The 19,581-nt window shown below is 35.9% G+C and overlaps 1 protein-coding gene across 1 annotated transcript; it reads left to right on the top strand.

The window, feature by feature from the left end:
- Nucleotides 1–7,570: 7,570 nt before the first annotated feature.
- LOC126823591 (uncharacterized) lies at nt 7,571–19,581 on the top strand. Its single transcript, XM_050552512.1, has 2 exons — nt 7,571–7,633; nt 16,474–19,581. The coding sequence occupies exon 2, from the start codon at nt 16,489–16,491 to the stop codon at nt 18,259–18,261; it is 1,773 nt and encodes a 590-aa protein (XP_050408469.1). The 5' UTR covers nt 7,571–7,633; nt 16,474–16,488; the 3' UTR covers nt 18,262–19,581.

Consider the following 19,581-nt stretch of genomic DNA (forward strand, 5'->3'; position numbering starts at 1 on the left):
ACCTGTTGTGTAAATTATCCATTACATCCTATTTTACTTGTCCAGAGGGTTCGAAAATATTTTTAAATCGAAGTTTCATTTGAAAAGGTTTACGTTAGACGTTTCAAACCATTATGTTGATTTTTCAAAATTTTTAAATAATTGAAATATTCTAAAATAGTACAATTTGTTGACCAGAATAAAGATTGGGACATATTATTCAGTTAAAACAAGAGTGGTATTGAGCCTTTAAAGTTGAACCTCTAAAAGTGTTAGTGTTTGTGTTAGCAAAAAACTTTACCCGAGCCCCTGTTCAGGTTAGAAAAAAAAGATTTTACTTTAGAAAATTAATTCTAATTCAAAACTGAAACTCGTGGCCATTTTTAATAATTAATTTCTATTTACATATTGGGACCTTACTAGTGGATAATTATACGATTCCCTTGAGAAAAGCACTTAAGACGCATTCTGATTAAAATACAGACCTATATTTCATTCTTTTTTTATACTTTCGATGGCCTCTACTACATGAAGATCTGACCGGTTGTAGTGGAGGGTCGCGTCAGGGATCATACGAGCGGCTTTTGGCCCTATGACGTCATATTTTTGTATAACCAATCAGCGTTGGTATTTCTATTGATATACCAACAGTTTCGTGCAGCGCACGCCAGTAACTCGCCGTAGCAGGCCGTTTCATTGGCTAATCCCTCACATCAACAAGAATGCTGGTTATATAGCAACTCTTCCAGATCCTAGTTGTAGTGAAGAAAAGTAAAACGAAATTTTGAACTGTGTTTTAATCAGATTGACTTAAAACATATATTTTTAATCCTTTACCTCAGAACTTAACAGTAACACTATTTCACCGTTTTCACATCAACCTGATTTATAACACCCTCTTAGCTTAATTACACAAATGAAGTGAATTCAACACTAGAATTACGCTAGTGTTTCCCGATTCTCGGCCCAGAGAATTTTCCCCAGTTTTTAATTTGGGCCCAAATAGGACAATATCTTTGAGATTTCATGGGATCATTTCTTTATAAAATAATTCAAGAAATTATCAAAGCAGGAAATCTGAGCCATGGTTGTCTGGAAATTCTGTTTTGTAATTTTATCAACAGTTGGACTAAACGTTTGAAGGTGCAATTGTCTCCCTTTTTATATGCCCATATTTTCATGTGGACGTATATTGTCGTCGCCCCTGTTGTTATAAGTAACAAACACATCATATCAAAGTATAAAATAATTACCTATTAGTTCAGCTTTAACAGCAGCTTGTCGTCGTGGTAAGCGGGAAATTGTAGAATATGTGGACGTATATTGTCGTCGCCCCTGTCCGTCCGTCCACGATTTGTTTGTGGACACTCTACAGGTCACAATTTTTATCCAATTTTGGCGAAACTTCATGGATAATGGAACCTGATTGTACGAAAAATCACGTATTTAGCTTGTGGATCCGATTTTGATGAAACTTGAAATGCATGTTTATAACCAACATATTATCTTGTTTCTTTTCGATATTCGCGCATAACTTCCCGAATTCTGGCCCCTAAGTGTACAAAAAATCGCGTTTTTAGCTTGTGGTCCCTCACCACCGTTACATCCTAATGATAGCCGAGTTCGAATTTCGTGAAAATCGGACCAAAACTGTCGGACAAAATGGCCGCCCATTGACTCAAGAGGTCACAATTGCCATTCGATTTTGATGAAACTTGGAATGCACGTTTATAACCCAGAGATCTTGGTTCCTTTCGATAATTCGCGCATATCGGATCGTAACTTCCTGAATTATGGCCCTTGATTGTACGAAAAATCACGTTTTGTGCTTGTGGTCCCTATAGATGTTACAATTTTTATCCGATTAAAAAAAAATGTGTGAATATATCACAGTTTAATGGCCGCAAATAGTGTAAAGAAAATATGGTATATCGAGGTTATGGACCCTCTAGAGACCACAGTTTTTATCCGATTTGGATGAAACTTTAAATATATGTTTTTATCATAAAGATCTTGGTTCCTTTTGGTAATCACAGATATCCGAACGTACCTTCCTGGATTATGGCCCCTGATTGGTCGAAAAATCGCATTTTTAGCTTGTGGATTCGCTAGAGGTCACAATTTTTTTCTCCGATTTTAAAAACCGTTTAGATATATCACCATTCCACCATAATGAAGTTTGAATTGGAATTTCGGGAAAATGGAAACGAAAGTGCTCGACAAAATGGCCACTCTTTGTATAGAAATTGTGTATGTAATACAAAGGTTATGAACCCTCTATATAGGTCACAATTTTTATCCGATTTGGATGGAACTTAAAACATATCTTTATATTCCAAAAATCTGAGTCCCTTTTGATACTTGCGCATTTCAGACCATAACTTTCTGGATTATGGCCCCTTATTGTACAAAAAATCATTTTGTTTTTGTATAGAAATTGTGTATGTAATACAAAGGTTATGAACCCTCTATATAGGTCACAATTTTTATCCGATTTGGATGGAACTTAAAACATATCTTTATATTCCAAAAATCTGAGTCCCTTTTGATACTTGCGCATTTCAGACCATAACTTTCTGGATTATGGCCCCTTATTGTACAAAAAATCATTTTTGTTTTTAGCTTGTTCTCTATCCATCTCTTGCAAAATGTGAACATTTTATTTCAAGTCAAAAGTTGGCAAAAGTGTTACACTAGTGTTACATTACGTAGTAAGTAGGGAGCTTGGATGGTCGAATGGTTAGTGTGCGTGCTGTATCATAAGACCATTATGTTAGTCCCGAAATGACCTAGTTTGTGTCGAGTGGACGTTAAACCCCATTTTTCTCTCTCTCTCTCTCTCTCTCTCTCTCTCTTTCTCTCTTACACGGCTTTTGGCCTCTGCTATACATAATCGATCACCAACTAAATTCTCTCTCTGTATTCCAGGGTGAGTCCAAAAGAACCCAGGGAATTTACCAGCCTGCTTCAGACGTGCCAGGGAATGACAAGTAAAGTGTTGTTCGAATAGAAGAATTGAGGTCCAGTCGTGTGTGTCAGAGAGCACTTGACAGTTGGAATTCGGAATGATAAATATTTATAATCTAATTATGAACAACAATAGTTTTCGTCGCTATTTCTGATTCACCACCATGCATGTACGGTCAATTACAAATCGTGGCCTTAGGCTAATGTTTGAATAATCAACGAAGCAAATCTCGTATAATTTTATGGTTCACCGTCTCGGCTCCATTTAATAACCAGTGACTGTCTTTTTTCCCCTTGGCCCTTTTAGTTCAATGTACAAAGACCAGCCAATTATTTTATCCGGTGATATTGTCGATTCTTTGTCGAACTCTATGAATGCGATTTTTTGGCGACTAAATTTTAATAACCGCCAAAAAATCGCATTCATAGAGTTCGACAAAGAATCGACAATATCACCGGATAAAATAATTACTAACATATCGTCTACCACGGTCATTTTAGTTATTAAACGGACTATGTTATTTAACCTTTGGGTGATGACGTTGTCTGCGATAGACTGTAACAGGGACTTGTCCAAACTGATCAGCAGTGAATATTCGCTAGACCGCTAATATAACTGAAAGAGATGACATCGGTGTGGATTATCTCAAAATATTATTTTTTTTCTTCTGCAAATTAAAGTCTAGAACATGTCTTTTTTGAAGTATTAGAAAAATAAATAAAGGTGTTTAAAGTATATCTGGATAAAGGAAAAAATATTTCCTATTAAAGGGCAATATTGGTGTCAATCATTATCACATATGTCATAGAACTTGTTAAGCACGTTCCAAATATAATTTTAACACAGAGATCGTTGCTACGATAGATGCGTTATGAAGATTTCTACAAAAGGAATTGAACTATAAGTAAGCATAAATTTGCCCATTTATCTGTTATCACTCGTCACTTCAGTCAGTTATATAGAGGATAACTCGTGTTTTTCTTTTGCGTTTGTCACTTCCGTTTGTTGAACACTTGATTACTCATCTATCGTAGCAATGATCTCTGTGTTAAAATTATATTTGGAACGTGTTAAACCAGTTCTATCACATATTTGATAATGACTGACACCAATATTGTCCTTTAAATATAAAGGGTATATAAAATGAGTAAAGGGCACCATTCTGCCCGCACCAGTTTACGCTACCACATCTTCAGTAAACAATGCACGCGCTATCGTGCCAATTATCGACGCCATGTGCTGTGACATCTAGCGCTGAAGGCATTTGAACATATAAAGGTCAATCATCTTACACAGAGTTAGAAGAAGGTTTTTGAATTTACCTATGTGGATTGTAAAACAGATTTGAACTTGTCGCTATATTAAAGTTTCAAAAAATAACCGATTTGCCTCAGAATATTGAGCCGTTTGGAATGATCGTTAAATCAATTTATAGGACGTACTTAACCCTGTTAGACCATTCGTGGGTGGGGTGTGTCTAGTGGTCTCATGTCTTGTATTGGACTGAATTGGACTGAGATCATTATAACTTTCTAGTGTCATTTTCTTTACTTACTGAAGCATAATGAAGCATTATTACTACTATAAATCATAAATGACATGAACATACGGAGCCTACCCGAGCCTACCCTGTTGTGGGACAAAAAATAAGTACATAGGCCGGGTCTAGCCCCCAAAACACTCCTGCCTCCATATCGTCCAGTTTCCTCCCACTGTTAAAATCCTTATGCGCAAGTGAATTGCTGAAATAGGATTTAACATATTATGTTAATCGCGAAGTGACCTAGTTTGTGCCGAGTGGACGGTAAACCCAAGGTTTAGATCACCCCTTTCTCGTGATCTTATGATCTAAAGCGCATATTGTTAGACATTTAGCCACTTGCAATCAATTTTTCATTTCGTGACCAGATAAACATGATTATTCGATACCATATTATAATCTGTGCCACAAGAACGGTTAAAGCACAGCAATAACTTGTTAATTCTGTTACTCGCTGAAAAGGGTTTATCGAGGTATAATACAGGGTGCACGTTGCAAAGAAGCTCGTCTCTAATTTCACATAGACATTGGCATTCTTTTAAAAATAAGTATCACAGAGGTTTACATTGTTCCTTGGGACTAGAATGGCGGGTTCTTGACATATACTTGCGATTTCTCCTTTAGCAATATTCATATTGATTCTGTATAATCGCAGATAATCGCTTCCGGGCTCTGAAACAGCAGGTCGTGAGTTCAGACAGTATTATTTACAAATGAATGTGATATATACATACAATAAACATTACCAATGAAACCAAGTCAATAAGTTGTGAATACAGGTTACACCTGGTATTGTACATAATTATAATCCTAAAAAGATAATAATATTATAACCTTTAAACATGCATTACGCAAGAGCTAAATCTTCCTATTGCAAGTCTTTCTTTAGGCCTGAGATGTTATCTTAATTATTAATTAGACATTAATTAACTAACGAACAACCATAATCAACTTTCGATGTCATCGGATGCCTGCGATATTTAGGGGGTAAAAAACAAATACGATTTGTGCTGAATGCGGTTATCGTAAAAATGGATAATCGAGACTTTGTTTATTATCGTCACAACGATATTAATGACAATCGAGACTAGCCTACTGACAACGACAGCTGTCTAGTCGTTCGGATGGGATGAAAAACCGAGGTCCTGTGTACACATTGGCGTGCACGTAAAAGATTTCTTGATAGTTGGAATTCGATATAAGAGTAGGCGTAGTGCTGTTGTCCGGGCAAAATTTCCCTCATAGCACACAGCGTGGCGTATGCCCGTTTTAATTATCTCAGTCGGAGTAGAACAGTAGGACGTTTTAATTATCCCAGTCGGAGCAGAACAGTAGGACGTTAAACCCCATTTCATTTCATTTCATTGCGAACATGGTAACTGTGTATCTTTAGTATGTCGATGTAAGCGATTTAAATTTGATACAACGCCACATGTCTAAAATGGCCGTGATATCATAATCAGTTTCTGGGTCATAGTACGCCCCTTCATGTTAGAATCTGATTTTGTTCAGTAGGACTTATCTGAATTGGCAGGCCGTGTATGTTTTAATTTCATTATCGTAGAGTAATTAGCATTTTACTGAAAAATTATTCTGGGATACTGGGGCTTTAAAAACGTATTCGAACAGTGATAAAGTAAATCTAACGACACCTCTTTAATATCAAAGCTTTTATCGTATCTTATCTACTTTTGCTTTTAATCATCTAAATTATTATCTTCAGGTGACTAGAATTAGAGTCACCTGTCCAACACCGTGGGTTCTCACTATTAAAGAACCATACCCGCAAATGAACAATCTGGTTAAAACAGAGATCCTATTTCGTTTCGTTTTTATAGTTCAAAATTTTGTTTTACTTGTCTTTACCACACTTGCTAGTGTAGGCCATCGAAAGTATAAAAAACGAAACGAAATATAGATCTGTATTTTAATCAGATTGGCAAAGGAATTATTGAAATAAATTGAGCCGTTTTAAGTTAGTTCTGAGATGCCTTATAATGTGCCTAGTGGACGTTAAACCCTATTACTCTCACTGTATTATCTTCAGAACACATAAGTGCATATTTTTTGTCTTTAATCTAATGTTGTAAAAGGTTTAGGTAGGGGAGATAAATTTTCATTTTATTCTTACACAATTTAAAGAGTTTGTGGGGAACAAGGAGGCACTCTATATATTAAATATCAAAGTTTAATCTACATCACATTACGTTTAATAGAAACCTTTAAGCAAACTACATCTATTGAAATGGGTTTTAATTGTCTATGGTATATGTCTATTGGTGTATATCAAAAATATATAAGATGCCGTATTGTGTTTACACTTTCGAGGCTATATTTTTATTTATATGACGTATTTTTTAAAAATTTGTAAAGGATATTTATCTCTATATATTGTATATTTTCATCTAGTTAATGTCCCCTGGCCTGATGCCTGAAATTACATAGACTAGATTAGTTTTCTCTCTTAATGTAAATAGTTTTGTGGCTATTGTTATCGTTCGCTTACTCCTCATCATTTCAATGATATCTTATTCATATAGCAACATCAGAGGAAAATGGAATAATAAAGAATAATGTAAAACGAGTAGAAAAATCTATTGTATTATCGATATACATTAATTATTTAGTCAACGATCGAATGAAATTGGAATTATTTGCTCTAAAAATCTTTTAGCTTGATTGACGCTATAAATTATGTAAACGGAATTCCCCAAAATATTCGATCAACAAAATTACATTTAATTTATATTTTATACCAATAGCCATAAACATTCAAATAAATACAAATTCTGTTATTTGTGTTGCTTTCAGACAGATTGTCTGCCTGCGATTAGCGACTAGTTCTTCTCCAAAGAGCGCATTTATTATTAATGACACTGACGATCAACCGCCGGAAATTCGGTAAACAGAACTACTTTAATATGCTGAGCTGTAAATAATTAATGCGCCGCTCGAACACTAATGTTAATAATTAATGAGCATGTATTCTCTACGTTCTATAGCAATATTCATTTAATTCCGATTGAACTTTTGCATCAATACTATTAATGTACATGTTGTTGAATAAAATCGGCAGTAGAGAAGAAGACTTTGAAAGACTATAATATATAGAAGACTACTAGTATCCTATCTATTTATGACAGTAGGTTAGTTTTTACTTATTTCTTATAGATGTATATATATACTTACATGATTATATTATATTGTCACAGTTTATAGGATTTCTGATATTTACTTATGTATAGTTCTATCTAGAAGGTTAGTTTGAAACATCATTTCTATGTTTGAACTTCTTAGCAATTTTAATTAACTGATTTTAAAATGTTAAATTCTGAATGACAGCGTAATGAACATGATTTACTGTATTTAGAAGAATTATCTCACAGTTAAAATCAGGTTTTTAGCAAATCGCTGTTTTCTCGGAATCAATCATAATTGATTCCTGAGATTGTTTCAATGTGTACATAGACCTTATATGTAAGACAAAATACATTCAGAGAGAAAATACGATTCCGGACTCGTCAAATTGATTTAAGTGTCAAGTGTCCGATAAATAAAGCAAAGTAATTTTTAAAATTTTCGGTTTTAGTCATGGACTGGTGGTCTAAAGCGTTGTGATGCGTATTGTATATGTGTGTGTGTCTTTGAGAGAGAGAGAGAGAGAGAGAGAGAGAGAATTGGCGTCCAATCGACACAGAGTAGTTCATTTCGGGATTAATATGTGTGTCTTTGGCGTAGGTTGAAGTCGCGGGCCATTGGACAAGAGTAGACCCCAGTCCTTAGCAAAAATAGAGAATTGACCAAACTATCGACTTGCAAAATTGATGGACAATGTTTAACGGTTCAACTGCTAGTCCTTTGGTTGTCTCAAGTGCGTTACTAAAGTGTCGATGGCCTCTATACGTGCTAGTGAGTTGTTGTGTTGGACCTGATTTATGGCGAATGGACGTTGTGTCAAATTGGCGTGCACGTAAAAGAACCCTTGACAGTTGGAATTCGATATGTTAGATAATATTTTGACCGGGTTGTTTCAAAGGAATTCATTTAAATGTAAACTTCAAATGGTCAAAACATACACAAGAGTTTATTGATTTGATCATTTTTGATTATGTTTAGGGAGGATTAAGGAGCTGGGGGTGGGGTGGGGGTATATTTCCCATTAACTTACAATTGTGATTGTTATATTTTAAATCACATGCTTAAAGTAGACTAAAAGACATATTAACACTGTAGGACCTAGAGGTCCCGTGTTCGGCCCCTGCATGGGCCGAGTATTCCGGCGTGGTTCCTCCTTGCAGGACGGAGAGCCTGGCAGAGGACAACGTATAGTCGTTCGGATGGGACGAAATACCAAGGTCCTGTGTATATATTGGCGTGCACGTAAAAGACCCCTTGACTGTTGGAAGTCGATATAAGAGTAGGAGTGCCACTGTCCGGGCAAAATTCCCATCATAATACACTGTATGACTTATGCCCGTCTTCATTAACCCAGCCGTTAAACCCCATTCCATGTCAGTTCATTTTAAACATTTGACTGGAATGATTATGATTTGAGAATAAAACCTCTGATACAGAAAGCGGGGGGGGGGGGGGTGAAGGTCCGAGCGGAATAACACCTACGTTTAAGATCGTGAGTTCTCTCTCTTAGGTTATCATTCCATAATGTATGTGTAAGTCACCATTCTGTCGATTGAATACCGATATTCCACCTCCAGGACAATCCTTTTTAAATTAATTATTTAATGCGGTCGTTTATTTTTGTTCATTAACGCAGATATAGAAATTACACATTCAGGTCCTCATCAATTATAGATAAATGGTTTAAATCAATAGGGATGAATATTGATTACTAGTAGCTATGTTTAGAACACAGACATATATAAACCCTTTGAAGATAAGATGGACATACACAATAGCTTACACGTACGTTTTTGTATATAATTGTTTATAAAACCTTTGCCCGTTTTAATTGGGTTCGATACCGGTCTTGGCCCAGTGCAATCTGGCCCAGCACCAAAAGCCTGGCAAATAAATAGAGTGTAGTCGGTCGGATGATAGGCAAAAACTGAACTCCATCCGTGTATTTTTTGGTGCGCACGAAAAGAACCGAATACAGTGAAATAGAATAGAGTTTAGCGTCTTCCTGTTCTGTACCGACTGGGTTAATGAAGATCGTGCACGCAAAAGACCCCCGGCAGTTATTAATCGATGATGAGTGGGCAGAAACGCCGCTCAACGACCAAAAGTAGGAAGTTAAACCAGATTTGATACATGTAAACACATGTTTAGCGTTTCATCAAAATCGGATAAAAATTGTGACCTCTAGACGGCCCACAACATCCATGATATTACATACTTTAACACTGTTTGCGGACAGGGAGCGGCCAATTTGTCCCGTAGTTTCGGTTCGATTTTCACATTTGACCTGAACCGTAATTATGGTGTAACGGTGATATATTTGAACGTGGTTTTCTTTTACATCGGAATTAAGTTTGGTGTATCAATTTGAGTTGTGATGTGGGTACTTTTCTGCATTTAAAACTTTAGGTCCACAGCTAGTGCCAGTGTTGAAATACGGGCGAGTTTGGATTAGACTGTCCACATGAATCCAAAAACGAACCTTAGTAGATGAATTCAACACTTTATTTTGACCTAAATCAAAGAAGCTAAATATAGCTCATTTGATATGAATTATGTTGTTATGCAAATAAACAAGACCGATGAAAAAAAAGCTAACAATTCCACGAAGAATAGACCGACTTTTTATTACTTTATTTGTCTGAGACATATCTGTAGAACAGCGCTTCATTCTACTCTTACGTCATTTTCCAACTGTCAGGGGATCTTTAATGTGCTGCCAGTGTTATACTAGTCCTCGGGTTGAATAAATTCAAATCCATGCAAACTATAAGGATAAGAATAAATATTCAACAGTTTTGATCGCGACCGAAAGACTTTGTTTTATAGTCAAAAAGAAGTAATGACCTGGGCCCTTATTCACAAAAACTTAACTAAGATAAAATCCAAATTTTAGTAATTTGATTGGATAATATTAGATTGATTTTAGTGCTTAGCCAATCAAAATTGAAGTATGTACTCAAATTTGGATTTTATCTTTAGTTAAGATTTCGTGAATCAGGGCCCTGCACCCCACCGAAAGCCATATGTATACATATTGGCAGATTTCATTTTTCTCGTTAAAATCAATACGAAAATTAAGAAAACTAGTCAAACCGTTTGGAATTGTCCCGGTGCACGAATCCGCCCATTATAATGTCCACGTGTTTCAATCTGATTAAAATACAGATCTATATTTCTTTTCGTTTTTTATACCTTCGATGGCCTCCACCACATAAAGATAGGACCGGTTGTAGTAGGGGTCGCGCCAGGGTCATACGAGCGGATTTTGACCCTATGACATCAGACATTAATTAAGCAATCAGCGTAGATTTGTCAAGTGGGTAGTTGGAAATATAAATTTAGCTTTTGGCTTTGTCTTCGCTGCGCATTTCTACCCACAGTTCCGTGCACCTCACGCCAAGAACTTGCCTCAACAGACAATTTCATTGACTAATCTCTCACATCAACCAGAACGCGGATAATATAACAACTCTTCCAGATCCTAGTGTAGTGAAGACAAGTAAAACAAAATTTTGAACTTTAAATAAAAAAAAAACGAAACGAAATAGGCTCTGTGTTTAATCAGATTGTACATGTTTTAAATAGAAGCCCTGTGGAATAGTCAGATAGCCTGGTTGGGTTTTTTCAAACATGGGGTTAATTAGTTCATTACTTCAATTTGATTAGATTTACTTATTAATGAAATTATAATAGCCTGCATTATACTAATTATCCAACACAATATATCCACGTTTTGACACACTACACTTCTAATATAACAATGAAACAAAATACATAACATTAAAAAGCTCAATTTAAGGAGGAAAATAACTACTACTCAACTAACCGAACTTGCGTTACTTTTTCAAACAAATCTAGTCATTCAGTTTAGTTAATGTCATATCATATTTTATCGAATTTAATCTTAAAATTAGTCATAGCATATTATTTCCATCAGTTTATTTTGTTCGAATTGTGTAGTCTGTCGTTCAGTTTTGATTTCATTAACCCGTCTTCATTAGCCCAGTCGGAGTTAAACCCAATTTCAGTTCTTGTAGTTCTTGTCGAGTTCATGAACTTTAACGTCCTACTTTTATTAGCCCAGTCGGAGTTTAACCCAATTTCAGTTCTGGTCGAGTTCATGAACTTTAACGTCCTACTTTTATTAGCCCAGTCGGGGTTAAACCCAACTTCAGTTCTTTTCGAGATCATTAACTTTAACGTCCTACTTTTCTGCAACGACATGGCTATTGCAGACTGTTCATTAACATAACATTTTCTTTTTTGTATTGTACTGATTACTTATTTAATCTTTGTAATACACCTATCCCACCCATCCACCATCCCTAATTCAACTGTAAACTAATTAGCAGTTAGTCATATTCTACAAAGATACTTTAGTTGTATTGAAATACAATCTGATTAAAACACCGATCCCATTTCGTTTCGTTTTTTATAGTTCAAAACTTCGTTTTACTTACCATTACCCTGAAAGAGTTGTTATATAACTCACGTTCTGTTAGGGGATTAGCCAATGAAACGGTCTGATGCAGCGAGTTCTTGGCGTGCGATGCACGGAACTGTGGGTCTCCTACTAGAGACATCAACGCTGATTGGTTAATCAGGTGTCTGACGTCATCGGGGTAAAAGCCGCTCGTATGACACTTGATGCGACCTACCACTACAACTGACCAGACCTTCATGTAGTAGAGGCCATCGAAAGTTTAAAAAAAACGAAACGAAATATAGATCTGGGTCCGTATTCGTAGGATATCTTAAGTCTAAGATAGTCACTTAACTACTAGATTTCACTTAAATATACGTAACTTCCTGTAAGTTAAGGGTACGTGGTATTCAAAGGCAGTGTTAAATATCGAATTTTCCCTTAAAGTTAAGCTGTCTTAACTTATAAGTGTTTAATCTTTTAGTGGTATTCAAGGGCCACTTTAAGTGAGAAAAATCCACTTAACTTTAAGTGACCTATGGGATGTATCTTAAAGTTAAGTGAGATAATAATGACTTCTTTTGACCGGAGTACACAATGTAGTAACAGGCCCGTAATGGCGATTTTAAAAGTTAAGCCCGGCTCAGATCGACCTTGCGACGCGACTCAACTGTCGGCGACTATTGTAGATTGCACTCAGATCGAATTCAGCAATGATCGCCGACCAGTTGCTATCGGTCGTACGATTGAACGCGAGCGCGCTCACATCGACACCGATACACCGACTTGTGGCGTCCTCACGAATAGATCATGTGACTTGTTCAAAATGGCGCCACACAGAATGCAGGTACGCGCACACAAATTTTCCCCATAAAAATACAAAATATGCCTAATTATTCCATAATCTCTCCATCTAATTAGCGAAATTATAGTGAGAAAGCAATTTAAATTACCTCGAGGGATTCAAATTATGTTGATTTTTCATTCGCCGCTCTGATTGGCTAAAATTTATAGCGCAGTCGGCAACCGATCGTAGAAACGCACACATCGACGATGACGAGTCGGCGACTGGTTCCGTCGCGTCGTAGAAGTAGAACATGTTCAACTCCTGCGACTCAGTCGCCGATCGTGAAAAACTGTCGCACGACGGTCGTAGCTAGACTCAGATCGACTAGAATCGGCGACGGAAATCGTGCGACGATCGGCGGCAGTTGAGTCGCGTCGTAAGGTCGATCTGAGCCCCCCTTTAGGGAATTGAGATTGAAACAAAGACAATGTCGCTGAGCGTAGCTGGCATCAAACGTTTTGTTTTTTTCCATCATCAACTTTGATTTTGTAGAGCCATAATAGTGTTTAAAATACAGATGTGACGTCACCCTTTGATGTTGGCGTACCATTATTTCAAATAATCGTACGGGCAACTTGCCAATCGTACCTTGTCAAATATTAGACTCGAGTGACGTATTTCACTGTAAACGCACGTGCGGAGTGTCTGTATTTTAAGATGTTTAATGGTCTCGAGCTGAGACATTGCGTAATATATTGTAAAAACACTCGGACCTGACGGTCCTCTTGTTGTTACCATATATTACTTAATGTCTCGCTCTCGACCATTAAACAATACATAAGGTTACTACCAGCGAAATGGTTACTATCATTTTCGTATTGCTTAATCAATCATGTTTGCCACGACTGTCATATAAAACAGTTTGATGCGTTTAATTTATTTGTAAATTTGGCATTGCGATGACATTCCATTGTAGATTTCAGAAAATATCAATACTACCGCGAGAAGCAAGCCATGGTTTATTTTTTTACAATTCGTTCCCATATACATATTATATGAAGTATATGATGATGACTGCTGACCAAAGCGTTCCACCAATGATTTACAATGTACCGTCATGGCCAGGCCTTTGGGATTCTAAAATTTTGGAACTGACACAATTTCTATGAATTTCTCAAATGATAGATTGATAAACAGCACTGAATGATTTGTTCAGTTTAACTTTAAAGCCAATAGCCCTGCGTATTGCTAATATGTTATTTTCTATTCGTTATAATAAAGTTTACAATACCCATCATTATACTACCACTATTCGATAACTGCTATTGAAATTTTTTTTTTTCTTTTTGAAAAACATCTATACGAAATTACCTGTTCCGATAACACATGCGTACCATCATAATCATAAATTATAGTCATACTATTTTCGTGCGTTACAATATAATATTTCGACAAACATTTTCCTAGTAATGACAACTAAGATTTTAATAGAGTATATTAAGTAATTCTTGATTTTTGGCAGTGGAGGTTATTCCATAAGTTAGAAATTCGTACTTTTTGTGTAATGTTGGTATTCAATATTTTAAGTGTGCATTGAAGTTTTTCCATAGCCAAGTATATGCAAAATAGAGCCTTTGAATACCGAATTAAAGGGACAATAACACCCTTGCTGGCTTGAAAGCTCCAGAAAATAAATAATATCTCTATCTAAGTACTAGATGTTTAAGTGTCCTACCTGTTGTGTAAATTATCCATTGCATCCTATTTTACTTGTCCAGAGGGTTCGAAAATATTTTTAAATCGAAGTTTCATTTAAAAAGGTTTACGTTAGACGTTTCAAACCATTATGTTGAATTTTTCAAAAATTTAAAATAAGGTGTGTTAAGATGAAATTTGTATCTTCAATTAATTGAAATATTCTAAAATAGTACAATTTGTTGACCAGAATAAAGATTGGGACATATTATTCAGTTACAACAAGAGTGGTATTGAGCCTTTAAGGTAAGACACTTGGTTAAGTGGAAGAATTGAGTATTTTTACTTAACTTTAAGAAAACCTTTGAATACGGACCCAATATTTTAATCAGATTGATTGAAATAGATCATAAACATTAAAATTCAATCTGTCTCTGGTTTTGGTTTCATTATTTTATCATTTTATTTTGTGTACTGCGCCATACTCACTGAGTAACCGCGTGGTGTATAACTACTGCAAGAATAATTTAAAAAGAACAGAGAATGACCAAGTTATGTTAATTATAGAGCTTTTCAGGTAACAATGTAAACAGGAATAGGAAAAAACTTCTTAATCTCATTTCGATTAGCGATCGGGAAAGCTATATATGACAAAACTGTTCTTTGGATATTTTACTCATTTTATTTCCATTTTTGCCTTAGTTAGTCGACATTGAAACACAAAATCGGTTACTTGCATTGTCTGAAGACGTCAAATTATCAATGAAATTGACAGTTTTACTTATAATTATTTTTAAATTAATGTTTGAAACCAATTTATGGCAGAATTGAATTTTTTCTGGCGTTGCTGACGCCAACAAAGTTGACCGAAGCCTTTGAATAATTAAAGCTCGGGATGTCATTTATACTGTTGGGACAGCCAAATGCATAGCAAACGTTTCGATCTCGTCAAAGTAATGAATATAAAAGTTTTCAATCTGCAGTCATGAGTTATATCATATCATAATATGATTAACGTACTATAAAATGCACTATATAATATGAATTGAGCCATTAATAATTTCGTTCAATATTTATAAGTATTCATGTTAGATCTCGATATTCAATGCTGGCTAATCCCTTAAGATTCGCGCCTTTAATTTATCGACTACCAATAACTAAAGGAGTATGCATCAAATTATTGTTAAGCTAACGCTTCAGGTTCAACATAATTATAAAGATTAAATAATCCTAAAAATATTGGGTATTATTATCAATCAATGTCTCATACATTATTCAGAACTATATTAATACCAGTGCCTACACGACCAATATAAGAATTCCCTTCCAATAATATTTTCTTTATTATTAATGATTAACGTTTTGAAAATAAATTGATTTTACTGAGAAATATAAAGTCTTTATTTAAGAGTTATTTCCGATAATATCCTAATCTATTTTCAGATTACCAACAATCGATATTTTTTTAATTTTTTTTTAAAGAAATAAATTACTACCAAATTCACACAAACCAACGAAAATAATGCCAAATAACCTCCACCCCCATCTGTATTTAATAATAAACTCAGCTTTAATGTACTAAATTTTGTTATTCACCGATACAGCCCATACTCCATTAACCAATATTTTTTTTTTTTAAGAATAACTTATAGTTTCCAGTAAATTTTACTTTAATCATTCTTGGTTAGTTATCGCTTATTTACCTGTATTTGATATAGATAAGGCCGTGTAGACAGAATAAACCATAGTAATCTCACGGGCAATGTAGTTAAACAAAAAAAAAATACCATATATTTTTTTTCGGCTCCAGTTGCTTTCTAATGAACTCGTTCAACCTCACTTTCCACCGTTGAATAAAATATGCATTGGCATCAATTTTGATATGCAATAATGATTTCTTTGAAATTGTCATAATGTTTTTATCATTCATTTCTCTTCAGTTTGAAGAAGACGATATGAACGGAGCTAGTGATACGGTCAAAGTCGGTCATATTAAAAGGGAGCCCGTTGACGTACTTGATACAGCAGCAGCAGACGCACGAAATGATGACATGAAATCCTACAGACAACATCTTATCGGTCCGTTCACCGTCAACGACACGTCTTTCCACGATGACAGAGAGAAATATCAACAAGGCGAAACATCTCGGCTGTCTGATTCCGATGTCCTTACTGTCCGAACCACGTCACGTGATGGAGCAGAATCGGTAACGTCTCATGAAAGCGACAAACAGACATTTCCCGACGACATGACCGGGGAGATGAAATATGAATGCCACATTTGCTTTGCTAAGTTTCGATCGGCTCGTGCTTTCCGGGGCCATATAAATGCTCACAGATACTCTAGCGATGGTCAGGCAGCAGCTTTTCTACCATGTTCTCCTTTCACAGGACAGTTTTCACCAAAATCAGATCAGCAAAACGGCACTTTTAAATGTGACGGATGTGCAAAAATATTCTACAGCCGCGACACATACGCCATGCACATGATGCTCCGAGCAAAGAATGAAAATTGTAGCCTCGCAAAGTCAACACTTTCTCAGTTAACGTGCGACGTGAAGGAAGAAAAGAACGAAAGAGTAAAAATGAATATTGAAGCCATACTCTCATCTTTTGGCCATTCTGCTTGGAATACCACGATGGATATGCACAAAATGACAATCAGAAAAGCTTTTGAATATAGAAACCTGCCACAAGAATCAACCAGACAATTGACGCCCACATCAGACGCCCTGGCCTGTACCGTCTGTGGCGAAGTAATGCACAGCAAAGATTCCTTGGCAATGCACATGCTGTTTCATGCTCGAGGAGATGGCGAAGATGATGGACAACGGAACCTACTACCGATGCCACCCCTTGCTTCAACCACTATGAGAGACTATGTTAATGCTTTGGCATTAGCCGGTAACAAAATGCAGACAGCTAGAAATTTGGCCGCTTTTCACCATGCTGCTATCAATCTCACCAACGAGAATATGGCTAAGTTTGACGCTCGATCCACAGAAGTTCGCACTCCATCTAAACCCATCTACGAACCTGTGGCGTTAGTGAAACGAATGGAGTGGAGTGAAAACGAGAACAACAAAGAGTCTACTGGACGGGACTCCCACGGACGTAGTTCTTCACCTTCTCCAGTCCAATCACCCAAATCAAGCCCTATAAGACACCAGCTATTACAGAACGAACCCAACCATACGCCCCTCAGTGTTTGTTCGAGCGAAATCGATGAATCCAGATCGGATATGGGAGACGTCGCAAGTCATTATTCTGACGCTGGACTGGACAACCACGAAAGAAACAACGAGAGGCGACCAAAATCCCTTGATAGCGGCATCAAAGCTACTAAATTAGCCGAAAAAAAATACCATGGAAAGTACAAGAATTATCAACGAATTAAGATGTACCACTTGTTGCGTAAATACTCCAAGCAAAACCTAGTTAGACGTCAGCATCTTAACCAAGAACAAAAGAAGGGGGAGCAGTCTTCCGCAAGCAAATCAGAGGGAGAACCGCTCGCCATGGACAAGGGATCGGAGGTACCCAAGGAAATCCTAGCTGCTCATGGCGCTTCGTCTTATTGTCAATACTGTAAAATCATTTATTTGGACAAGACTCTCTATCAGTTGCATATGGGACTCCATAATGTCAATAATCCTTGGCAGTGTAATGCTTGTGGAAAGGTGTGTGTTAATAGACTGGAATTCTCATCCCATGTTCTTCATTACTAAATCTTTATACTCATTAAATTACTATTTAAAGTAACTTGTGCTAGGCTGTTTCGCTAATAACTTTGGACACTACAGTGTAAATGTTCTACAAAATGATTTCAAATACTATTTTGTCTTATGTAATTGGTAAATGGGAAATGAACTTGAACAATCAAAGATCTAGTGTTGCTTTTTGTTTGAACTTTTGTTACGAAAAAATGAATTTAACTTTCAAGAAAGTGACATGCCACGCTAACGCCACATGGTGAATGGTTATACTGCAGAGTATAGTAAAGACCAAGGAATAGCTTATGTGTTATAAAGGGGCTGAAACACGCCTTCTTCTTTCTTGTTACACCAATGGTATCATTTTAACAAAATAAAAGTAATTCAGAAAGAAATTTCTGGAGAATAGATACCACACGGAACTTTATTCTATTTACATATTTCTACTGATTAATACCACCAGTTTTGATGAGCAATAATTATTTCTTTGACAGACAACACTATTTTTTTTACAACGATAACCAGACAGCGAGAACACAAATTTGTGATCGCGTTTTTTAGGGTACCACAAATTTTTTATATAGGAAATTTTCACTTTGTGTGTGTGTAAACACTTTATGCGCAGCTATCACTTGCATTCCGGGTCACGGAATAGAGCGAGTTCAAATTAGCAATTTGATTTGTGTCAAAAAAGCCCATACCTTCAAGGAACTTATAATAGCAGCAGTCATTCCGTTTTGGATTACTAGTAAATGTATTATTAATATATTTTGGTGAATTTCTCACCTTTTGTTTAATGTAAGCTTTGCGTTATGATATTGTTAGCTTTATTTCTGGGCAGATTCTTAGCATATCACCTGAACATATTCTTTTCAACTGGCTAGACCTCTTTGATTTTAGTAAAAAAAAGAAATAAATAAAAAAATGTCGAATTCATTGAATTTTATATGTTGATTTGTTTTGTGGACTGGCAATTTGTCTTTGTTGAACAATGTTACGTCTATAGACAAAGCGAATGTCGAGATATGTCCGTTTTGTGTTCCACTGCTTTCTGTTAGCACAGTAACTCTAAGCAAGACGTGAATATAGAATGAGCAATTAAACTGACTTCGGCCTAATATTTTGAAAGAAATGTTGAATCGTATAGAGCATGTCCCATAACACATTAACATATTTCAGTACTTTATTTTGACTGAAATCATAGATGTTAAGCTGCTTTAAAATGTTATTTTGGTAAAATCAAATGTATTGTGCATATTGTATAACACTTATTCTAAAACTTCAGCTTGTACCCTTTTACATTGTTAGTATATTGTTAATTTCTGCTTTTTTAAA

Source organism: Patella vulgata, chromosome 6, assembly GCF_932274485.2.
Source record: "Patella vulgata chromosome 6, xgPatVulg1.2, whole genome shotgun sequence".
Taxonomy (NCBI): Eukaryota; Metazoa; Mollusca; class Gastropoda; family Patellidae; genus Patella; species Patella vulgata.